At 45.2% G+C, this 25256-nt stretch overlaps 2 protein-coding genes across 2 annotated transcripts; one reads left to right on the forward strand and one right to left on the reverse strand.

Moving 5' to 3' along the window:
* Window positions 1-10688: 10688 nt before the first annotated feature.
* Window positions 10689-15710, forward strand: LOC123188250 (ADP-ribosylation factor GTPase-activating protein AGD5). The gene is made up of 11 exons (XM_044600290.1): window positions 10689-10965; window positions 11784-11842; window positions 12345-12435; window positions 13000-13054; window positions 13151-13241; window positions 13329-13527; window positions 13902-14139; window positions 14293-14471; window positions 14577-14849; window positions 14945-15000; window positions 15197-15710. The coding sequence occupies exons 1-11, from the start codon at window positions 10915-10917 to the stop codon at window positions 15330-15332; spliced, it is 1428 nt and encodes a 475-aa protein (XP_044456225.1). The 5' UTR covers window positions 10689-10914; the 3' UTR covers window positions 15333-15710.
* Window positions 15711-16799: 1089 nt separating this feature from the next.
* LOC123188251 (elongator complex protein 1) lies at window positions 16800-22337 on the reverse strand. Its single transcript, XM_044600292.1, has 6 exons — window positions 21902-22337; window positions 21333-21647; window positions 17864-20946; window positions 17667-17765; window positions 17225-17546; window positions 16800-17114 (listed from the first exon to the last, which is right to left on the reverse strand). Exons 1-5 carry the CDS (start codon window positions 22061-22063, stop codon window positions 17228-17230), a joined length of 3978 nt encoding a protein of 1325 aa, XP_044456227.1. The 5' UTR covers window positions 22064-22337; the 3' UTR covers window positions 16800-17114; window positions 17225-17227.
* Between the last annotated feature and the right edge of the window lie 2919 nt (window positions 22338-25256).

A 25256-nucleotide genomic window follows, 5' to 3' on the forward strand; every position in this document is an offset into this window, starting at 1 on the left:
AGGACGCTTGCACACTGGTTCCGTGCCAGGCTCAAGATCGATGATGAATTCAACTGGCCGGTGCGGAGGCATTCCTGGAAGCTCTTCTGGAAAGACGTCTTGATATTCACAAACGACTGGAATTTGCGAGATGGCATCCAGTTCACCCTTCTCATTGAGAGAAAACAGACGGATTGTATTATCCTGGGCGGAAAAGACAATTACATCCTCAGACGAATGAGTCAATTGAATCTACCTGGCTGCACAATCAAGCTGAGCCTTGTGCTTAGAAAGCCAATCCATCCCGAGAATAAGATCAATATCCGAGTTACCAAGAACCATTGGAGAAGCTAGAAACTTGAAATCACCCATCATGATAGAAATATCCGGAACCATCATACTAGAACTCAGACGCTTAGCCGGAGAGACGACTTGCATAGCTCTAGGTAATGCCTTAGTACTAAAATTGTTCTCCGATGCAAATGGGAATGACATGAAGGAATGCGATGCACCAGAGTCAAAAAGTACTTTTGCAGGAATATCATTAACAGGAAGGTTACCCATGATGACATCTGACGAGTCCTCCGCCTGAGCTGCATTCAGCATGTTGACCTTGGCGTGCTTGGGGTTATGCTTGACCACAGTTGTACTTGCCGATCTCACAGGAGGAGGAGGAGGAAGACGCCTCTGATTGAAGCATTTGTTCGCATAGTGACCCTTCTGTTGGCACTTGTTGCACGTGACCTCTGAAAGCGGACGGTGATACGAAGCACTCGATCTTGGAGCTTGAGACGAAGTCTTGTTCTGAAAGCCAGGGTTGGGTGGGTGGGAAGATCCACTGCCACCTTTGCTCTTCTGATACGGCTGACGGAACGGAGGAGGAGGAAGCCAATACTTCTGCTGCTTGGCCACTTGAGTAGAGGAAGAAGGAGTAGTGTCTCTGACTCGCTTCTTGGAAGCATCACACCTCAGTTGAGCAGCCTCTTGCTTCAATGCCATGTTTTAGAACTCATCGTACCTCAAGGGCTCAAAGAGAACAAGAGCTAGCTAGATTTCTTCTCTGAGACCACCCCTGAACTGGTATATCATGCTCTTCTCGTCAGGGACGTCCTGCTTAGCAAAGCGGGCGAGCTTCTGAAACAACTTGTTGTAGTCATAGACAGACAAAGAGCCTTGCTTCAGGTTGCGGAATTCCTCACGCTTGCTTTCAACCACGCTCTGAGGAATATGATGAGCTTTGAAGTCTTGACGGAATTCATCCCAGGTAATCACACGGCCTCCTCTGGAATCCTTGTACTGTTGGAACCATTCAGCAGCTTGGTCTTTGAGTTGGAAGGAAGCGAACTTGACAAAGTCCTCCGGCCTGATGTTACTGCACTCGAAATGCTTGCACAAGTCCACGAGCCAATCGTCAGCATCAGTTGCCTCAACACAATTGCTGAAAGTCTTTGGCCCGTTAGCAAGGAACTGGTTGAGTGTAGCAAAGTGATTCTGATTGTTGCCTTGGTTACCTTGGTTCGCTTGATTGCGCTCTTAAAGAATTTGCATGATCAACTGCGTGTTTGCATTGGTTGCGGCCATCACAGCTTGCCATGCCTCCAGAGGAGGTGAAGGTGGTGGCGGATCTTGATTCTGATTCTGATTGGTGCTCTTAGCGGGAGCCATCCTGAAGAGGGTGGCAACCATTAGCACATTGACAGATAAAATGAAGCTGAATCAAACGGGTTGAAATTGCAACATATAGTCTTCACATCCGAACATAAGAACGAATGCATTCCACTTGAAATGGTCACATATCCATAAATTGAGAAGCCACTTAGAGTTTAGGTAGAGAAATAAATCAACAAGGTACGGATCAAGAACGAATACTCGGTAAGAAATCCCAATCTCAAACCAAATATCCGTGGAAGAAGAACTAGAGCTACAAGAATTCCCACCTATGAAACTCCCGAACCTTTCCGGTTATGCAATCAGGTGTTGGGGATACAGGGGAAGCATAATATCTCACCCAAATCTAGCAAATCCTACATCCAGCTGTATCCATCCTTCAACACATAACCGAAAAAAACTTCGGAAACCATCTACCTCAACCTTCGAAAAGCATCCGTTATACAAGTTATGGCAATACTCCCGAACTCCCGCCCTAGTACTGGGTGGCGTCGAGGTTATCTCACCAACGAATGGATAAAAGAGATTTTCGATGTCGGCGTACTAAACTCAGGTATTCCAGAACTGCAACGATAAAATTGTGACGACAACACCTCAGAGCTCAACTCCCTGGGACACTGCCACAACCCCTAAAGACAGGAGGCACCAAGAATAATTTTCTCGTCACAAAACCATCGGAATGATTCCAAGATACCCGCGTGATCCTAAATTTTTTTAGTGAAATTTGAGAAGAGAAGAGTCAAAACTCTACGTCAGGATGCCTTACCAGAGCGATGAGGAGACTGGGGAGTAAAAAGAATTCCTAAACTCTCCGATATATAATTCCTAAATGACTCAAAACATTTTTCTAGACTCAACTCGGCCGCTAAAAACGATCAAGCAATGGGGGCTCCTAAGGTCGGGGAAGGCTCTGATACCAACTTGTAACGCCCTCGATGCGACTATATCTCCTATGTGTCGAGGCGCGACTTAGAGGCATGACCGCATTGAAAGCAATGTCGCAAGTTAGGCAATCTTCACAACATCCCATGTAATATAGATAATAAAAGGGGAGATACATAGTTGGCTTACACTCGCCACGTCAATCAAAGTACATAAATAGCATTACAACATTCAAACACTCATGGCCCAACTACGGCGCCAAAATAAAGATAACCCAACATGCGACACGGTCCCTATCATCCCAACTGGGCACCACTACTGATCATCAGGGAAAGACACATAGTAACGGCGTGAGTCCTCGTCGAACTCCCACTTGAGCTCAAGCGTGTCATCTGGAACGGAGTCATCGGGTCCAGCATCTGGTTTGGAAGTCATCTGTGAGCCACAGGGACTCAGCAATCTCGCACCCTCGCGATCAAGACTATTTAAGCTTATAGGTAAGGCAAGGTAAATATGTGGAGCTGTAGCAAGCGACTAGCATATATGGTGGTTAACTTGTTCACAAAAGAGAGCGAGAAGAGAAGGCAAGGCGCAAACAAATAACTAGAGAACAACCTGCGGCAAGCATTACTACAACACCGTGTTCACTTCCCGGACTCCGCCGAGAAGAGACCATCACGGTAACTCACATAGTTGATTCATTTTAATTAAGTTAAGGTTCAAGTTATCTACAATCGGACATTAACAAATTCCCATCTGCCCATAACCGCGGGCACGACTTTCGAAAGTTCAAATCCCTGCAGGGGAGTCCCAACTTAGCCCATGACAAGATCTCACGGTCAACGAAGGAATATACCTTCTCCCGAGACATTCCGATCAGACTCGGTATCCCGGTTCTACAAGACACTTCAACAAGTTAAAACAAATCCAGCAACACCGCCCGAATGTGCCGACAAATCCCGATAGGAGCTGCACATATCTCGTTCTTAGGGCACACTCAGATGAGACTAGCTACGAGTAAAACCAACCCTCAAGTTGCCCCGAGGTGGCCCCGCAGGCAGCTCAATCGGACCAACACTCAGAGGAGCACTGGCCCAGGGGGGTTAAATAAGATGACCCTCGGGCTCCGGAAACCCAAGGGAAAAGAGGCTAGGTGGCAAATGGTAAAACCAAGGTTGGGCATTGCTGGAAAATCTTTAATCAAGGCGAACTATCAAGGGGTTCCCATTATCACCCAATCGCGTAAGGAACGCAAAATCCGGGAACATAACACCGATATGACGGAAACTAGGGCGGCAAGACTGGAACAAAACACTAGGCGAGAGGCCGAGCCTTCCACCCTTTACCAAGTATATAGATGCATTAAGATAACAAGGCAATATAATGATATCCCAACAAGTAAATAATGTTCCAACAAGGAACGGTCTCCAATCTTCACCTGCAACTAGCAACGCTATAAGAGGGGCTGAGCAAAGCGGTAACATAGCCAATCAACGGTTTGCTAGGATATGGTGGGTTAGAGGTTTGACATGGCAATTTGGGAGGCATGATAAGCAAGTGGTAGGCATCATAGCATAGGCATAGCAAAAGAGCGAGCATCTAGCAAAGCAAAGATAGTAGTGATTTCGAGGGTATGATCATCTTGCCCGCAAAGTTGTCAGAGTTGACTGGATCCTCGAAAGCAAACTCAACGGGCTCCTCGTTAGCGAACTCGTCTCCCGGCTCTACCCAAACAAGACAAACAAGCAACAAGGACACAATCAACCACGTGCAAAGCTCAAACAATATGATGCAAACATGGTATGCTATGCGAGATGCGATATGCGATGCATATGCAAGATTTGACAAGGAATGCATGAACCTGGCATCAACTTGGAAATCCAAGTGTGCCACTGGAAAGGTGAGATGAAATCGCTTGAAAACGATATAAAGATCACCGGAATCGGAGTTACGGTTTGGAAATGGCAAGCAATTCAAATATGGCACCGGTCTGCGATTTACAGCAAGTAGCCATCTAAATGCAACAAGATCAACATGCTACAACACTCAAACATGACAACGAAATACATGGCAGGGATCCATTCCTGATGCTTAACAAAAGATGAACACTGAGCTACGGCCAATTCATCCATTAACAGGTTCAAACAAGCATGGCAAAAATGCATTTGGTAAACAGATTTCAGACTTAGTGAAATTAACACTTGTGTGGAATTTCAGATCAAGTAGCACACTTTGGAGCATGAAAACTATATGCTACAGGACCTGAACATGGCAAAGTAAAGCATGGCATGGAGCTACTCAAAGAGCTTAACAAAAGTCCCTTAATGACCTTGAGCCAAAATGGATCTGAAAAGCATGTGAACATGGCAAAAACATAAACAGATCACAGACTTAGTGAAAAAACTGGAGCATGCAAATCAGATATCAGGTAGGCATGTTTACGAGCTCGATGCACTCACTACAGAGCAAGTCATGACAATCTAAGCATGCACCCATCAAGAATATCAGGTAGGCATGTTTACGAGCTCGATGCACTCACTACAGAGCAAGTCATGACAATCTAAGCATGCACCCATCAAGAATACACATTATACAAGCTAGACATGGCCAGAACAATAGCATAGCATGCACGGATCAACCACAACATCCTCGGCAAAATCGCTAACAAGTAGACAATCTGCCCAGATTCACGAAATGGCAAAAGTAGAGCTCAATTGACTCAAGCTAGGGTGCTCCATAATTGCAAACAAAGACATGGATGGATAGAGAACTACAAGATTAACAAAATATCCTTACTGATCATCCTCAAAAGAGGCACGAATCACTAGGAAACAACATGAACATATGGCATATTGAGATAAACAGATCAAGGACTTAGTGGAAATGCTAAGTCCCTGAAATCAGCACTAACGAATGCACCCCTTTGCAAGCTTGTGCTAGTCACCACACACATCACAAAAATACATGGGTTGCACCACTGGATAGATGGCAAAACATATAACAAAACACATGTAGAGCTCAGGGGCATATCATGCACACATTAATCATGGCAAAAATGACAAATGTCTAATTGGAGCAGCAGATCTGACAATTATCCCAAATAGCATTCTTCCAACAGCATTTCGGGCATCAAGATGAACTCAAATGAAAATGATGAAATGAGGTGAAATGATGTACTCTCTGAGGCGAACATTTTGATATGCTATATGCCCAAAACGGAGCTACGGATGCGGAGTTACGATGCGATGAACATAGCATAGAAATTAGGGTTTCGGGCAAAAAGTCAACCCGATCCCGATCTGGATCTGGAGGGGTACTGTAGCGGCGGCGTGTTCTACGAGGTTCGTCGGGGAGGCCGGCGCCGGAGTTCGTCGGGGAAGCGGGGGCCGGCCGGACCTCGCCGGATCCGGGCCGGGGCGGCGCTAGGGCGAGGCGGTGTGAGGGGCGCCGGCGGGGGCGCGCTAGCCGGCGAGGAGGCGGCGTCGCGGTGCTCCGGCAAAGGGCGGCAAGCTGCCGGCAATGGCGCGTGGCGGCGCCAGCGGCCGGGCGCGAGGGAAAGGCGGGGCGACAAGGGATGGAGGCGGCGGGGCGACGTGGGCCTCGAGGGCCCCGAGCGGGCCTGGCGGGCCTCGGGCGGCGGCAGCGATGTGGGGCTCGCCCGGCCACGTGGCGGCGGCTGGTTGGTCGGCGGCGGCGGGTGGACGTGTCCGGCCCGATTCGGACACGTCCGGCGGCGAGGGGAGCCGGTTTTTATGGTTTGGACGAAGGGGATCCGGAATTTGAAGGAGGGGGTCTATATATAGAGGTAGAGGGAGCTAGGAGTGTCCAAATGAGGTGCGGTTTTCGGCCACGCGATCGTGATCGAACGCTCTAGATGATGGAGAGGGTTTTGGTGGGTTTTGGGCCAAAATGGAGGGGTGTTGGGCTGCAACACACACGAGGCCTTTTCGGTCCCTCGGTTAACCGTTGGAGCATCAAACGAAGTCCAAATGGTACGAAACTTGACAGGCGGTCTACCAGTAGTAAACCAAGGCCGCTTGGCAAGTCTCGGTCCAATCCGGAAATGTTTAATCCCCACACACGAAAGAAAGGTAGAAATGACCACTGGAGGAGAAAGAAGCGCCGGAATGCAAAACGGACAACGGGGAAAATGCCCGAATGCATGAGACGAACACGAATGCAAATGCAATGCACATGATGACATGATATGAGATGCATGACAACGACAACAACACACGGAGACAAAAACCCGAACCCAAGAAAATAAAATAACTTAACGCCGGAAACGGCAAGAGTTGGATTACATAATAGGTAAATCATATCCGGGGTGTTACACTGAGTCTTAATGGATACATATTTTTTTGCTAGAATAGCTCCGTGCAGAGCATTGTCGACATATTTTTTTTGGCAAAATACATACGGCTCTGAATGTGGCAGACCCATTGACTAAATTTCTCTCACAAGCAAAACATAATCACTCTTTGGGTGTTAATCACATAGCGATGTGAACTAGATTATTGACTCTAGTAAACCCTTTGGGTATTAGTCACATGGAGATGTGAATTGATCACATAAACATGTGAACTATTGGTGTTAAATCACATGATAATGTGAACTAGATTATTGACTCTAGTGTAAGTGGGAGACTGAAGGAAATATGCCCTAGAGGCAATAATAAAGTTGTTATTTATATTTCCTTATATCATGATAAATGTTTATTATTCATGCTAGAATTGTATTAACTGGAAACTTGATACATGTGTGAATACATAGACAAACAGAGTGTCCCTACTATGCCTCTACCTGACTAGCTCGTTAATCAAAGATGGTTAAGTTTCCTAGCCATAGACATGTGTTGTCATTTGATGAACAGGATCACATCATTAGAGAATGATGTGATGGACAAGACCCATCCGTTAGCTTAATACTATGATCGTTTAGTTTGTGGCTATTGCTTTCTTCATGACTTATACATGCTCCTATGACTATGAGATTATGCAACTCCTGAATACCGGAGGAACACTTAGTGTGCTATCAAACGTCACAACGTAACTGGGTGATTATAAAGATTCTCTATAGGTGTCTCCGATGGTGTTTGTTGAGTTGGCATAGATCGATATTAGGATTTGTCACCCGATTGTCGGAGAGGTATCTCTGGGCCTCTCGGTAATGCACATCACTATAAGCCTTGCAAGCAATGTGACTAATAAGTTAGTTGCGGGATGATGCATTACGGAACGAGTAAAGAGACTTGCCGGTAACGAGATTGAACTAGGTATGATGATACCGACGATCGAATCTCGGGCAAGTAACATACCGATGACAAAGGGAACAACGTATGTTGTTATGCGGTTTGACCGATAAAGATCTTTGTAGAATATGTAGGAGCCAATATGAGCATCCAGGTTCCGCTCTTGGTTATTGACCGGAGATGTGTCTCGGTCATGTCTACATAGTTCTCGAACCCGTAGGGTCCGCACGCTTAATGTTTGATGAGGATTTGTATTATGAGTTATGTGATTTGATGTACCGAAGGTTGTTCGGATTCCCGGATGAGATCACAGACATGACGAGGAGTCTATAAATGGTCGAGACGTAAAGATTGATATATTGGAGGGCTATATTCGGACATCGGAAAGGTTCCGAGTGATTCGGGTATTTTTCGGTGTACCGGAGAGTTACGGGAATTTGCCGGGGGAAGTCGTGGGCCTTAATGGGCCATACGGGAAAGGAGAGAAGGGCCTCGAGGGGTGCCCCCCCCCCATGGCATGTCCGAATTGGACTAGGGAGGGGGTGGCGCCCCCCTCTATTTCCTTCTCCTTCCCCTCCTTCCCTCTCCCCCTCTTGGAAAAGGAAGGGGACTCCAACTAGGATTGGGAATCCTAGTTGGACTCCCTCTATAGGCGCTCCCCTCCTAGGCCGGCCTCCTCTTCCTCCCTCCTTTATATACGTGGGCAGGAGGGCACTCAAGGACACACAAGTTGATTTTTTAGCCGTGTGCGGTGCCCCCTCCACAGTTTTTCATCTCGGTCATATTGTCGTAGTGTTTAGGCGAAGCCCTGCGTCGGTAACTTCATCATCACCGTCACCACGCTGTCGTGTTGATGAAACTCTCCTTCAGCCTCAGCTGGATCTAGAGTTCGAGGGACGTCACCGAGCTGAACGTGTGCAGATCGCGGAGGTGCCGTGCGTTCGGTACTTGATCAGTTGGAACGCAAAGACGTTCGACTATATCAACCGCGTTACTTAACGCTTCCGCTTTCGGTCTACGAGGGTACGTGGACACACTCTTCCCGCTTGTTGCTATGCTTCTCCTAGATAGATCTTGTGTGATCGTAGGCAATTTTTTTGAAATACTACGTTCCTCAACAAGAGGGGGTTCATGCGAAATTTGATAATTTTCATGCTCGATTTTTCTGGGATGATAGCGTTAAAAAACATAAGTACCACATGGTCAGATAGGTTGATCTATGTAGACCTGGAAAACCATAGAGGTCTAGGGATTTCCAACTCTAGACAGATGAACCTAGCCCTAGTTACTAAGTGGATTTGAAAAATCCCGCAAAACGACAACGAGTTGTGGGCTTTGTTCTTAAAGTTAAATACTTCCCGAACAGACTCCTTCTTTGCGTGCATTGTTGAGGCCACACAACTATGGAATGAGATCCAGAAATGTAAGGAGATATTTATTTTAGGAGCCAAATTCTCGATGGGGAATGAGAAGGAGGACACTAAATTTTAGCTGTCAAAATGGATTGCGGACAAACCCTATTCGCGATGTATTATCTCTGTTTGTAATCGCCATGGAACCTCAGGCGCTATTTAGCGATGATTTTTCCTCTGGTTTGACCATCATCGTTTTTGCGATCTCTATTGACGGCGGAAGCTAATTCCTTGGACAATATGAGTTCTTTGATCGAACATGTATCGCTCAACCCGAACCGAGACATGATCACCTCGGAGTTGGAGGCCTTAGGTGGCCTCTTGGTCAAGTTCGCTTATGTCAAGCTGGTGCGAGGCCCCAAAGTTCGTTTTGCCAAACCTCCGTGGGCCACGCGTATGCCCCTTGAAGTTTGTATCTTCCTTTGACAAGTTGCCTTGGACCACCTCCCCTTGGCTCTGAACCTCAAAAACGTCATGGACCGGGCAACGGCAACTGCGCTCTATGTGGGTCCTTGGAGGACATTAATCACATCCTTTTCCAACGCGTCCCTGCTAGATTATTATGGAGCTACGTCCCGGAATGTGTTTGGACAAACTTGGCACCCGAATTCAATGGTGCTAGTGCTTGTGCTCTTGCGTAACGTTCGTCGCGAACACCATCACTTAGCCTGGAGAACGTTTAGTGCTTTAGCCTGGACGCTATGAACTACCTGTAACAAACTTGCCACTAAAGGAACCATTCCTGCTCACCCTGCTAATTATATCTTCAAATATTGTTTTTATTTCAGCAAAGGTGCCCCTCTAAGGAAGAGGAAGGACTGTGAGGCGGCGACGACCATCCTTAACAAGATCAAACACCTTCATGCTGTTTCACAGGAGCTCTTGAGCTTGTTGTAGTTATTTCATTTCTATTTTAACGATCCTTTTGAGTCGCAAGTTGTATTCATTGCTTTTATTTGGTTATGTAAAACTGTAACTCTGTGCTACTCTGGCCGATGTTGGCTTTATTAATTTAAAACTGGATGCTTCTTGTGTCAGTTTTCTAAAAAAATAACAATGATGCGACGCAAAACAATAATTCAGACGTTAATTTTTCTAAAAAAAATAGATGTTAATAATCGAGGATATACTAACATCCTAAAAACCGAGGATAAGCATGACTCAGACATGCACGTTTCAAAAATCATCACGAAAACGAGAAAGGTTGACTAGGCAGGCGGCTGGTGCGCGTGTATGTTCGTGTCATCTTCATGGTTCCTTTTTCATTTCCATATTTGTGGACCATATCAAAATGGCAGCGCCATTCCAACTGACGTGGTTTACACTGGTCGGTGCTATTGTAAGTGAATGCAACAAATAATAAATAATTATTCCTTTCTTGGTTTGTAATCGTGGTCTGTCGTGCCGTGATTAGGCCAGCAGACCCTCACAGCACCGTCATTACCACACCGCACACAAAAATATAATCTCGTGAACAAAAACAAATTTTTTTTCCAACAGAAAAAAACTACTCAGAGAGAGAGAGAGAGAGAGAGAGGGCACGCGAGCGAGGAAGGTCAAGCCGGGAGGAGACGCACAGATCCCTCCCTCTCCTCTGCACATCTCTCCTCCCCCCCTCCCCCACGACGCGGCAAAAACAGGGAGGAGAGAGGGCGAGAGAGGGAGCCCGAGCCCGAATCCCTGCGATCCCCCCCTCCCGGTCGGAGGATCCGGCGATCAGCCATGAACGAGAAGGCCTCCGTCTCCAAGGAGCTCAACGCCAGGCACAAGAAGGTCCGTCCCGTCGCCACTGTTTCCCCCTCCCCCTCTCGGCACCACCATCATTAGGTCGGCGCCGCACGCTGCTGCTTCGAATGGACCGGGAATCAAAACAGAGCCGACGGGACGCGCAGCTCCTCTTTTCGGGCGGGATTCGGGATCCGCGACGGCGTGGATCTGCGATTGGTTTTGCGGTTCCTGACAAGGAGCAGATCCGAGCTTTGCTTCGCCGCGTTCCGATGGCCGGGAAATCAATCGAGGAGCCGGACGCGGTAGCTGGCTTTGCGTTTGGCAGCTCCGTCAGACGGCCTCGTCGAAGCCGGTTGAGATATGGGAATCGCCATTCGGTGGTTTGGTTGTAAATTTGATCGCTCTATTACGGATTTCAGTCTCCTGGGTGGGATTACAGAGAACGCGCAATGCTTGCTCATGTGCTGCTTCATAGTATCTGCTGCTCATACCTTGGGGCACAAAACTTGAGTAATACCCTCCCATTCGATAGAGTAGGAGCACTCTATTATGTATGTCTGCGGTGTAGTAGCACTCTAGTATGTCTACGGTGCCGAATAAGGGCGAGCATGACGTAGATTCCAATCAAATACCACTTCAATTTTGTGCCTCCTATATTTGTGTAGCGTATATCGTGGATCAGAAGGGTTATAACATCGTGTAAGTAATCTCACCATCTATCTTTGATGTCACATGAGCCAAAAGGAAGCGACACCATGTGTGCTTGTTATGTTGCAATCACAATCTTCTGTTACGCGTGTTACTCATGTTTGTCGCGTAGCGTTTATGACCCATTGTCATTCTTCGTCTACATTTATTTCCAGATATTGGAAGGCCTTCTGCGGTTGCCGGAGAACAGAGAATGTGCAGACTGCAAGTCAAAGTGAGTGGTCCCATGCAATTGGTTGTTTTTAACGTATCTATTGATGGATCGGACAAAATTTATGTTATCGATAGATTTGACATGGCCTATTTTGGTAGGCAGCTGTTTGATTCATGAATTGGACATTTTAGTGGTCAGTTCCGTTTGTTGATCTGTGTTATGTTATAGAGTTAATGCTATAGTAGTTATTTTATGCCTTACCTTGTGTTTCAAGATTTAATATCTTAAGTTTGGCCTATATTATGCATGTGGGAATAGATTTATCGCGCGGATGTATCATTAGTGCTTGTATCTAGACATGTGACAACTGCAATCTGTGGAGAAAGATGTTGAAATGACATTGTTCAGTTATAGTTGCCTTTTAGGCTAGTCTTTTCCCTCTATCTCCGTTCACATGTGCAGATGCTTTGAGTTCCATTTCTATGCATTCATTGTGTATCAACACTCATGCTCACAATTCTTGTTCTACTCAACAATTGCTAACACTTTGCCCATGCTGCAGGGGTCCTCGATGGGCAAGTGTCAATCTTGGGATCTTCGTATGCATGCAGTGTTCTGGAATTCATAGAAGCCTTGGGGTACACATATCAAAGGTCAGTGACTAATCATTTGCATCCTTTTTCCGACTCCACTCTCACCGGAAAAGCTTTGTCCTTCATTGAGTTGTTCCGACAAAACTTAGTAGAAGCCACAATGGTGATGCCTGGCTTGAGGTGAAGAACTTTCAGGACAATCTGGGCATGCTAAGGGTTCTTTATCAAACGTTTTAAACTCATTGCCTGCTAATAGGTAAATGGAGTTGATGTAAACGTATCATAATACAACCCAATAAAGTGGTCATCATGTGCTACAACTCGGTTTCAGTGGATTAGCTTAGCCCCCTCATACCACATTTTGTAGGACATTCTCTTTTTCTTTGATTTTGAGCATTAATATGCTTATGTTTCTTTAGGTTATTATTTCCTTTACTTTGGTCTTGTGGCATTTCAGTACAATTTTGTTGAGCAGAAACCAAAAGTTTACTTACCAGGAGAGAATTCAATTCTTTACTTCATATGTTTCCTTCCTATCATCTTGTCTACTGTATTATGTACATTTAAGAGATTAGGCAGCATTAATTTTTTTTCATTCTTACAAAACATTTCTTCCTGATGCAGGTAAGGTCTGCTACTCTGGATACATGGTTGCCAGAGCAAGTTGCATTTATTCAATGTATGGATTACTTTCTCCTGGAGTTCCTAAATGCAAATTTTTGTTAACAAAACTATGATTTCACTTGACACGATAATTGTATTCATGTTCTTGCAGCAATGGGAAATGAAAAGGCAAATGGCTATTGGGAAGCAGAGCTGCCCCCTAATTATGACAGGGTTGGGATAGAGAACTTCATCCGTGCAAAGTATGATTATTCCTGCTCTTTCTATCTAGTGTAACGTGTTCTCTGTACTTTTCAAATAATGTAAGTAACATCATATCTGAAATATAGATACGAGGACAAGAGGTGGATACCGAGGAATGGAACATCAAAACTGCCCTCTAGTGCTCGAGATGAGAAGAGCTCTGAATCTCAGGCCAGTCATGCTAACAGGGGTGGGCACGCTCAAAAACCTTCATTTGAGCAACATCGTGTTTCACCAGCTGCTACGAAAAGAACTGTTCCAGTGGCTTCTAGGATGCACACGCAGGTAACTCTTTTGTACTACCACAAGCTTTTAGTATGCAACTATTAATTTGTTGGCACCTGGCCTTGATGGCCCTTGTATTTTTTTTCTAATGATGAAATGTTAACAATTCATGTTGCAAAATTCTTGTTACTATGCATGTTTAAAAAATCCGGGTTATTATCTGTTGCAAGTTTCTTAACTTAATATCAACCGTCTAAATATGTAATCTTAAATGAAGAAAGACCTGTAAGCTCTTATATAGGGTTTGTTATATGCATTTGATCACATCTACTTTAAGTAATCTCGGGGTCTCTGCTTAGTTTTTTTTATTCACTGTATCCTATTGAACAAAATTTTCTTCTGCTGATAACCTTGATTTTCGATCTGGAATATAGGCATCACCTCAGCCAAAAGCAGAACTACCAGTTCCCAAGGTTGCTTCGCCTCCTCAGCCAGCAAAATCTCCTGCTAAAGTTGATGTGACACCCCCAAAAGTTCATCAGCCATCGGTTGCACCCCCTCCTAAAGTTGACTATGCCATTGACCTCTTTAACATGTTATCGATGGACGGAACAACTGAGAAAGAACCAGTGTCATCTTCCAATGATGATAATGCTTGGGATGGCTTCCAGTGTAAGCTCTTACGAGTAATATTTTGAATGAGAAACTATTCTCTTGTCATGAGCACTGCATCATGTTTATTTTGTACACTTAGTGGAGATACCATGTTTTTGGATTGCCATGTCAATTTGTTTTGCATTCCTCATGGATATTAAAATTATTCAGCTGCAGAACCAGCACCTAACTCCGAGAAAAAGGATACTGCTAAGCCAGTAGAAAGTAAGGCCCAGTCTACATCGGGAATCGAAGACTTATTTAAAGACTCGCCAGCTGTGGCAGCGTCTTCAGCTCCAATTGCTTCCAAATCAAACCCACAGACAGATATCATGAGTCTGTTTGAGAAGGTCAGCACAAGCACTCCTCGCACTACTTATATATTTATTTGAAATGGCTCTGACCACAAGAGCACATGTAGGCTCTACCTAAAGAAATACTTGTTTTTTCTGCAGTCGAATATGGTATCACCATTTGCTATCCATCAGCAGCAGCTTGCTTTTATGACCCAGCAACAAGCTTTACTGATGGCTGCTCTTAAATCTGGAAATGCACCCCAAATGGTTCCTGGGAATGCACCCCAAATGGTTCCCGGGAATGCTAGTGTGCTAAATGCTAATGGTTCTAATGCCCCTAATGGAAGCTTGCCTTCCCATAGCTGGCCAAATCTAGGTTATCAGAACCCTGCATCTATTCCAGCAGCAGCACCACAAAATGGTGTCGCCAAGGTGATGACTTGTGGATAATGTTTAGATACGTGCACTCGAAGGTTAGTTATATTGATTGTTTCATCTCTCTCTCTCTCTGGTCTACTGTTCGGCAGGCTGGGAACAACAATCAGGACTTCTTTTCTGGTAACTTCGGTTTTGGTTCGCGGGGGTAAGTTTTGTTATCTTCATAGGTTTGTTGCTACTTAAGCAATACTCCCTCCGTCCCAAAATAAGTGTCTCAACTTTGTACTAGCTTTAGTATAAAATTGTGCTAAAGTTAAGACACTTATTTTGAGACGGAGGGAGTACTAGATATGGAAACAGATTTTACATTTTGTTTTCTGATGCCATCTGTGGGTTTGCAGCATGCCAGCAAATGGGGCCACAACCGCAGGTGCTAACAAGAGCGCATCCACCCCTACCTCTTCTACCCTGCCCTCTCAATCAGGCAAAGAGTACGATTTTTCCTCATTAACGCAAGGAATGTTCTCGAAGCGATGAGTGGCTTGCAATACTTGGAAATGGATGAGGCCTCCATTGGGCGCAGATTTAGGGAGAAGTTGGGGGGAAGCTTGTACACTGTTTTACCGAGGCAGCTTTGCCAATTGTGGATACATAGTTACATCACCTTGTGGGCCAACAAGTGCGGATATGGCAGAAAACTGCTCATGTTGTTTCCTACAGCTGAATAGTCGCATTGTTACAGTGATGCCAAAGAACTTCAAACAGAGGATTCCCCTTTTCTCTTGTTCAGGGTGTAGTTGCAATACCATATGTCGATTACTTTGTATTGTACGCCAATAATTTTATTCCGTTGTGTTCCATATATGTGATTGTATTGTTGTGACTTGCCCTTTAAATGCACTGAACGCTTGTTTATTGGTATCCTTTGATGGGTTTGCCTAGTTATTGCACATCTAAGTGACTCAATCAAGCATAAAAGAGAAAAGGAAAAAAAAAACATGTACGCAATCTTTGCATAAGATCAATGACATAAGAAGTACTTCCTTTCAAGCTATGTTAGTTTGAAACGATCTTATATTGTGTTGTGGGATGGAGGGAGTAGGATATGTGGTAACATAGCTTGAAAAAACTTATATTGTGTTGTGGGATGGAGGGAGTAGGATATGTGGTAACATAGTTTGAAAAAACTTGTATTGTTGGGATGGAGGGAGTAGCATATGTGATAACATAGCTTGAAAAATGATCTTATATTGTGGGATAGAAAGTAGTAGCATACTCCTTCCGTCCTTAAAAGTGTACTTACAATTTTGTTGGAAAGTCAACTTTTCATATATATTTGATCATATTTATACAATAATACACCAACATTTATGCCATCAAATTGAGGGCAGGCCTGGCGCAGTGGTGAAGTCCTCCCCACTTGTGCCAAGAGGTCCTGGGTTCGAACCAGCCTCTCTGCATTGCACTTTGCATAGGTAAGACTAGGAAATTAGTAGAGTTTGATGGGGTGTTGCCATGGTCTGATTCGATTAACGTTAATGGTATCACCTTTGGCGAGCCATTAGAGATCTGCAAAGCTGCATACCAGCAATGGAGCCGTGTCGAGTTTGGGTGAGGAGGTGATCATCATTTTTCCTTGGTGACTACTATGGTGGCGCCAGAGGAGGTGTCAAGTTCAGACTTCAGAGTATTTTCGATCGCGTACGTGACTCGTACTACTGATCCTTATGATATAAACAAGACACATATTATCATACAAAAGAAAAATTAATAGCGTTATATTCATGATAAAATATATTTTCATCATATACCTATTTGGTTCACAAACATTAATATATTTTTGCACAAACTCGATCGAACTTTGAGATAGTTTGACCCTCCAATAAAATTGAAAGTGTGACCCTCCAATAAATTGAAAGTACACACGGAGGAAATATGTGAATACCACCGTGAAAATATATCAGCATTTACTACGTATTGATGTACCTTAAGAGAAGTAGCATATGTGAATACCCCCGTGAAAATATATCAGCATTTACTGCGTATTGAAATGTATTACATTTCAGCAATATTCATGGCATGCTTCATTTCTGCCAAAAATAATCAACTGTTGGTACACAAACAAATAGACCACTATACTTGTGATAGACCGATGGCATGAACTTTGATATCCACGATACATGATACAACTACAAAATTGCTGAAACATGTTGGACGTAACGATCCGCCAGATAGAGACATGTTGTACTGCAAACGTTGGGCACCAGAAGCGCTGCCCTGGCCAACCTCCCGTGTCCCAACAGCAACACGCCAGCAAACCTGAAGCAATATTTCAAAAATCACACCGCCATTGTTGACCCGTTCCATGTACCAGTACTATTTCATTCCAAAATGGAGTTAACTTGCAACCAGGGAACTGGAGGGCATACCAGTCAAGGCGGCGACAGAGCTTTGATCCGCCAGGAGGAGGTTTCACTGGCGACAGGCTGATGTGCTCTCAGCATTTTCGTGTAATGCTCAAGGGTATGCGCATTCTCGTCCATCTTGTCAGTAGACATTGTATCCTCAGCCAACTTCACTGCGGCCATCTGCGATACCTCAAAATTATCTCCAGCCAGCTGCACCTGACGGGCGATATCTTCTTTCCCCAGCTGTGTTAGAACTACAAGTAGACTTCTAAGCTCTTTTTGCGCACCAGTGGCCAGAGACATCCCCTTGAGATGCTCCACTAGTGCCATCTCCTCCCCAGGACTGCAGAAACAGTGCTTCTAGTGAGTCGACAAGATAAACAGACAAACAAGCAGAAACAGTACAAAACAGAGATTTCAGTGCAATAATCTGATAACCGGAAAAAAAAACCAAGTCACCTACCTTCCAGCTCGTATCTTGCCAGCTTTCTTTTGACGCCTTGACCCTCGTGACTTGCTTGCGCTGCTAGATATGACAGAAGCACTCGATTCCTTTGTTGACCTGTCCACACAGCATTTGGAAATCACATTAAACAAGGAAGATGGAATTGAAACATTAAGCACAAGGACTTAGGAACTTAAAACGGCAGAATAACAAACCTAGTCGTGTATGCACTCATTTCGCTGAAGCTAGAGCTGACTTCTGAAATGTTGTCGTCTTCGACATCCATAAATCGGTCCTCTGACTGTAGTTTAGCTGCAAGAGATAATCTCCTCTGCCGCACAGCGACATAGCGTGCTAGATATTTACCCACCTTCAGCAATCCTTCCTGATACTCAGATATCAGCACTGCAGCACACTCCAGAGCTGCATCTTTAACAGTATCAACAAGATCCTGCCTGCTGTGCATATAAGCCACTCTAAGAGCCTCTTCCCATTCTCTTGCCATGATGTAGCAGCCTACACCTCTATCAACATCTGAACAATACTCCAGTGCGATTTTGGCGGCATCTCCTGGCTTACCGAGTGCTTGGAACTCATCACATAGCTCCTGTGCTAGTTGAAGAATTTCTTCCTTTGTGAACTTCAGAAGGCCTGTAACAGTGAACACACCTCTCCAGTCCCCACAGGCATGATAAGCTTTCAAAGATTTCTGATATGATGAGCAACATTGATAAGTTATTGCAGCTTCTCCAAAGCATTTCTCTTCAAAAAGATGGTCGCCCCATGCCTCAAGAATTTGATGTCTTTTATCTGGGTCACTAAATAACTGGAGGCCCAGTGGGAACAGCTGAGGGTTAGAATTAAGGAGTTCCATGCAGTCCGCATGATACTCATTACCAGCAGACACAATGTTTCTGAGAGCACTCTCATATCTTGCAAGTTTCAAATCTATTGTGTACCTCATAATAGCAGGAGGTAGGCATTCAAGACCCTTAAGAAAAGGAAGGAACTCCTTTGGATCTTTTTGGGAATTTAAAGCAACTATAGCAGCAAGATTCAGATCATACAGTCCCAAAGCAGCATTAAAAACAGCTTCTGGTTCTGTTAACCAAAGCAAGTGCTTCAAAGACTCTTCAGCAGATGGGTAAAGCTTCCGTCGGCCATCATCAACCCCATGAAGTTCCAGTTCTCGAATGACTTTAATTCTATTCAATGCTTCTTCCAACAATGGAGGTCCGCTACGCGCCAAAGTGGTCAGTATGCACAGTTCTCTTGATGAGCTTTCTTCTATTTGTTCCTCGAGGGCTTTTCTGATTGCCATCAGTACAGATGTTACTTTGTTCTCTGACAAGGCGCCATGCAGATTTTCACTATCCATTGAGCTCGAGCACTGCTCAGGGAATGATATGTACGCCTCATACAATTTGCCGCTGACATTCTCATTCTTAATTGAGCAAACAAATTCAGTGATGTGGCTAAGGTTATTGACTTCTTTAACAAAATCTGCTGCTGACTTGATAAAAGCTTTCCATCCACAATAATCAACCAACATATTGAAATCTATTCGATGGCGTCTTACCATGTCCATTGCATCTTTGAAACGCCTCTGGACCAGTGCCTGAACAATTGCAACAAGGACCAGCTTTCTAGTGTACATACACTCTAAGTTACCACGGGTTGTTTGAATTATGACAGCCGCTTCATCACCATGGAGAACACCAATCAATTTTGATCCTTTTTCCCACACAGTGATATGCTCTTTGCTTGGCTTTGCTCGAGGATGTTTGTTAACATGGCTATCAATTGTCACTTGGCCGTTTTTTAGGAAAATCTCATTGACGTCCACAATGAACAAAAGATCCTGCTTAGTAGTCACAAGCAAATGGGTCACAACCTGCTCAGTAGCTCCATAAGAACTGGAATAGAATGTGAAGCTGCTGCAGTTGTTGCTCAATAACCTTTTGCCCATGTGCAGCTTACTGCTGTCATCAAGTCCAAGCAGAAGGGTTCGAACCACACCATTTTCATGGCATGGAACGGCAGTCATTGAAGGACATGATGTTGGAAAATCATAATCAGGACAAAGTTCACCGCTTTGTATCGGTGCAGTCATTCTCAACTCTGAACAGTATTTAACAATCTTTCCTCCACTTAACTGGATAAAGGCTGAACCTCCTTTTGCTGGGTTTCGGGAGACTCCAATAACAGGACCCTCCAGAGGCATTCTCTTTGATACTCTAGCTTGCCAACCAGATGAACTCACTGAACCTGGCAAACAGTCCTCAGAACATACAAGTTTAATCTCATTGACAAAGAACAGCGAATCATGTTTTTCTTCTAAGTTACCAGCTTCACTGGACCTCATAGGTGTTGAAGAACAGTAATCACTCCAGCGACAGATACCAATTAAGGTACGTGTATCTATCCACGTGAGGTGCATAGAGTTATTCAAACTGAAGTCACAATGGCAAGGGTCAACAGTTATCCCATTGCCTTCAAACTCTTCCCATTTATCTGCTGCCGGAAGTTCCACAACACATAAGCTGCCATTTGAAAGATAAGCAGTCAAATGGTTCTTTGAGTTCTTGGATACAAAACAAACCTCATTCACGGAACAAGGAAACGCAAGATAGAACAGAGACATAGGGGGTGGCATGAGGCCCAAATGGAGCGGAGTTATAAGGATACGGAGGCCATCAATAACTAATGCAACTGAAGTTTCACTGACAGCAGTAGTCCATGCAAACCTGTGTGCAATGACCTCACCTCCTAGTGTCCAACAAATGAGATGCAGCGGTTTTGTCGGGTCCCAAGAGAACTTCACCCCCTCTTTCTTTGTGTAGCGCAGTTCTTGTTTCAAATACCAGTGATTGTTGCTGCAGGACCATATTTTAATAACATCATACTGGCCACAAGAAACTAGAGCAGCTAGGAGTTCAGAGTTGCAGTTCCATTTTAATGCTTGGATGACAACCTCTGCTGGTTCTTCAATAGAAAAGTGGCTTCTTTCTAAGCCATTCTTCTCATAGAATACAATGAGAGGGCACTTTCCCTCTGTTTTCCTGTCATGGGCAGTGACAACCTTTGCTCCGCTCGGCATCCAGTCTAGTGATTGCCCCATAAAATTATTGGTGTCTGAAGAAGAATGAACCTTTCCAGATTCACGTTCCCAAATAGTAAGTTTTTTAGGGCTATCATCAAAGCCCCCAAGGGTAGCAAAATGTTTTCCATCACCCCTCCAAGAGACACAACTTTGGATCTGACCATCAGAACTATTGATCTCGCATGCAGAAGCACTCTGGGAACAATCATGTTAGAATGGAGAAGACATAACATCACTTTTTACATATATATTATAACATTCATCATAGCAACATGCAATGACTAGGCAGTAGATAATATATACTACACTCCTATCCATGGAGATCAACGGGAGATGTGTTCTAACAGTAATGAACTAAATGCAGTGTGTTTTAAGACTTGAAAAGGCACCGGGATCTGGTGCTAGAAAATCCTATTGCAATATGTTTCCCCAACTCACACCATTCTACCATGAGACCTACTTACTAAAACAAACACACTAAAAAATCACACCACATTGCTCTACAGGGTCCAATTCATGCATCCGTTATAATCACACTGAATACACCATATCTTTAGTTAGATCAGAAACACAAAACTTACTTGAGGGTCAATAGAAGTCTCAAACAGCACTTCCCAATCATGTGTCATGACGAGCAGTTGCCCCAATCCGGTTGTTACAGAGAGAAGGGCCCCATCAGGACTAGATGCAATGGTCTTGACACCACCCTCCAATCTTCCTACAACTTCGGTTGTTCTTTCCTCCACATTATACAATAAGAGACACCCGTCCGCTGAACCAAGGAGCAGAGACTCCTTCTCCATTAGATAATCCATGGCAACTATGAAATCTCCAGGCTCAAGAAGAACCTCCTCCACATCTGAATCTAGAGTGGTTTTACTCCATTGCAGAGGTTGCTGTGGAAAAGAAAGCATGGCAATCAATAAGACAGGAATACATGCTCTCAACATACAAACACATTTTCTATTGAAAGATCTTTTCATACATACTGATGAGTTTTTTTAAATGGAATATACTAATGAACTAGTGTAGCATTACCATGGTTAATTGAATATGAACTCTGTTTGATGTGTAAATACTTTCCAAAATTTAAGCAGGAACCCGCAGTCGCAATAGAATGGAATGGAATCCATGAGTTGAGGATCCGTACCTGGGTGGAGGCGAGGAGATTAACGGAATAGAGGAAGTTGGCGGAGGAGACGAAGAAGGCACGGTGGCGCTCGGCGTCGATGGCGGATACGACGAGGGTCTCGCCGTCGAGATGGAGCTGGAGCTCCTGCACGACCCTGGTCACAAGCTTCAGGTTCTTCATATCGCCGCCTTTCCCCTTAAGTCGCTCGCGGCGGCGCCGAACGAGGACGGTGAGGACAAGGGACCTCCGGTCGCGGCAAAGGGCGTCGGCAAACGAGGGCGGCGATCTTGGTCGGGAGGGGGAGGTGGTACGGGGACACGAGCAAGAGAGGAGGGCGGGGTCGAGGGCGAGGGGGGGAGCTCGCCGGAGTGACGAGGCGCGGCGGACGGCGGGACGGAGGCGCGGGTGTCTAGGGTTTGGGGTTTTTGGCAAAAGAGTTCAGGGTGCGATAAGAGGAACTGGCCCGCTTTAATCAAGACTGTCCGTGCACAATCCAAGGGCCACGGTTTAAGAGCAACTCCACTCGTTCGCCCCCCCCCCCCCCCCCCCCCCCACACACACACACACACACAGCGCATAGGCCGGCGCTATTTCGGACGCTCGCCCGGCGACTTTTAGGCCTTGGGGACGATTTAGGTCTCAGCCACGCCCCCAGGTGCCGCCCTCAAAACGTCGTAAATTCAAACTTGGTCCATTCCCGCTACCCAAAAAACACCACAAGTCCGGCGATCGGCGCTAGAAAAGTCCAGGCGATTGGCGATCACCATGCCACAGTCCGGAGATCAATAAAAAGTTCGGCGTGCAAAAGAAAGGACGCGTAGGCAATGCATCAAACGACGTTGTCGGCCTCTGGCGTCGGAGGAGTCGGCGTGCGCGGGCTGGTCGGCGTCGGCGCGGCTTCAGTGCTAGGCGTCGTGGAGGCATCATCGCTCGGGCTTGGCGGCGGCGTTGGGGTCGGCTTGGGAGTTGGCGTCGCCGTCGACGACATCTGGTTCAGGATGAGGCTGAAAGAAATATGCCCTAGAGGCAATAATAAAATTGTTATTTATATTTTCTTATATTATGATAAATGTTTATTATTCATGCTAGAATTGTATTAACCGGGAACTTGATACATGTGTGGATACATAGACAAAATAAAGTGTCCCTATTATGCATCTACTTGACTAGCTCGTTAATCAAAGATGGTTAACTTTCCTAACCATAGACATGTGTTGTCATTTGATGATGGGATCCGTTAGCTTAGCATGATAATCGTTAAGTTTTATTGCTATTGCTTTCTTCATGACTTATACATATTCATATGACTATGAGATTATGCAACTCCTGAATACCGGAGGAACACTTTGTGTGCTATCAAACATCACAATGTAACTAGGTGATTGTAAAGATGCTCTACAGGTGTCTCCGAAGGTGTTTGTTGGGTTGGCATAGATCGAGATTAGGATTTGTCACTCAGAGTATCGGAGAGGTATCTCTAGGCCCTCTCGGTAATGCACATCCCTATAAGCCTTGCAAGCAATGTGACTAATGAGTTAGTTGCGGGATGATGCATTACGGAATGAGTAAAGAGACTTGCCGGTAACAAGATTGAACTAGGTATGATGATACCGACGATCGAATCTTAGGCAAGTAACATACCGATGACGAAGGGAATAATGTATATTGTTATTGCGGTTTGACCGATAAAGATCTTCATAGAATATGTAGGAACCAATATGAGCATCCAGGTTCCGTTGTTGCTTATTGATCGGAGATGTGTCTCGGTCATGTCTACATAGTTCTCGAACCCGTAGGGTCCGCACGCTTAACATTCGATGACGATTTGTATTATGAGTTATGTGTTTTGGTGACCGAAGTTTGTTCGGAGTCCCGGATGAGATCACAGACATGACGAGGAGTCTCGAAATGGTCGAGAGGTAAAGATTAATATAATGGACGATAGTATTCGGACACCGGAATGGTTTCAGAATGGTTCGGGTATTTTTTGGAGTACCGGGAGGTTACCGGACCCCCCCCCCCCCCGGGGAAGTATTGGGCCTACATGGGCCATAGGGGAGAGGGGAGGAAGCCCATAAGGGGTGGTCGTGCCCCCTCCCATAGGGAGTCCAAATTGGACTAGAGGAGGGGGCGTGCCCCCCTTTCCTTCTCCTCTTCCCTCCCCCTTCCCTCTTTCCCCTCCATGAGAAGAAAAAAGGGAGGGGGGCGAATCCTACTAGGAGTGGAGTCCTAGTAGGACTCCCCCCTTGGCGCGCCCCTAGTGGCCGGCCTCCTCCTCTTCCTTCTTTATATACATGGGCAGGGCACCCCTTGGAGACACACCAATTGTTTCAAGCCGTGTGCGACGTCTCTCTCCATGGTTTACTCCTTCGGTCATATTTCACGTAGTGCTTAGGCGAAGCCCTGCGTGGATCACATCACCATCACTGCCATCACGTCGTCGTGCTGACGAAACTCTCCCTCGACCCTCTGCTAAATCAAGAGTTCAAGGGACGTCATCGAGCTGAACGTGTGCTGAACTCGGAGGTGCCATACGTTCGGTACTTGATCGGTTGGATCGCGAAAACGTTCGACTACATCAATCGCGTTAACCTAATGCTTCCGCTTTCGGTCTACGAGTGTACGTGGACACACTCTCCCCCTCTCATTGCTATGCATCTCCTAGATAGATCTTGCTTGAGCGTAGGAATTTTTTTGAAATTGCATGATATGTTCCCCAACAGTGGCATCCGAGTCATGTTTATGCGTGGATGATATGCACGAGTAGAACACAAAGAGTTATGGGTGATAATAGTCATACTGCTTACCACCAACGTCTATTTTGATTTGGCGGTATTGTTGGATGAAGTGGCCCAGAGCAACCTTACATGACCACGTTCATGAGACTGGTTTCACCGGCAGACATGCAACTTGTTTTGCATAAAGGTGGCTGGCGGGTGTCTGTTTCTCCAACTTTAGTTGAATCAAATTTGACTACAACCGGTCCTTGTTAAAGGTTAAAACAACACACTTGACAAAAAATCGATGTGGTTTTGATGCGTAGGTAAGAACGGTTCTTGCTAGAAGCCCGTAGAAGCCATGTAAAACTTGCAACAACAAAGTAGAGGACGTCTAACTTGTTTTTGCAGGGCATGTTGTGATGTGATATGGTCAAGACATGATGTGATATAAGTTATTGTATGAGATGATCATGTTTTGTAGAAGTTATCGGCAACTGGCAGGAGCCTTATGGTTGTCGCTTTATTGTATGAAATGCAATCGTCATGTAATTGCTTTACTTTATCACTATGCGGTAGCGATAGTTGTAGAAGCAATAGTTGGCAAGATGACAACGACGCTACGATGGAGATCAAGGTGTCAAGCAGGTGACAAT

This window comes from Triticum aestivum, chromosome 2A (genome assembly GCF_018294505.1).
Source record: "Triticum aestivum cultivar Chinese Spring chromosome 2A, IWGSC CS RefSeq v2.1, whole genome shotgun sequence".
Taxonomy (NCBI): Eukaryota; Viridiplantae; Streptophyta; class Magnoliopsida; order Poales; family Poaceae; genus Triticum; species Triticum aestivum.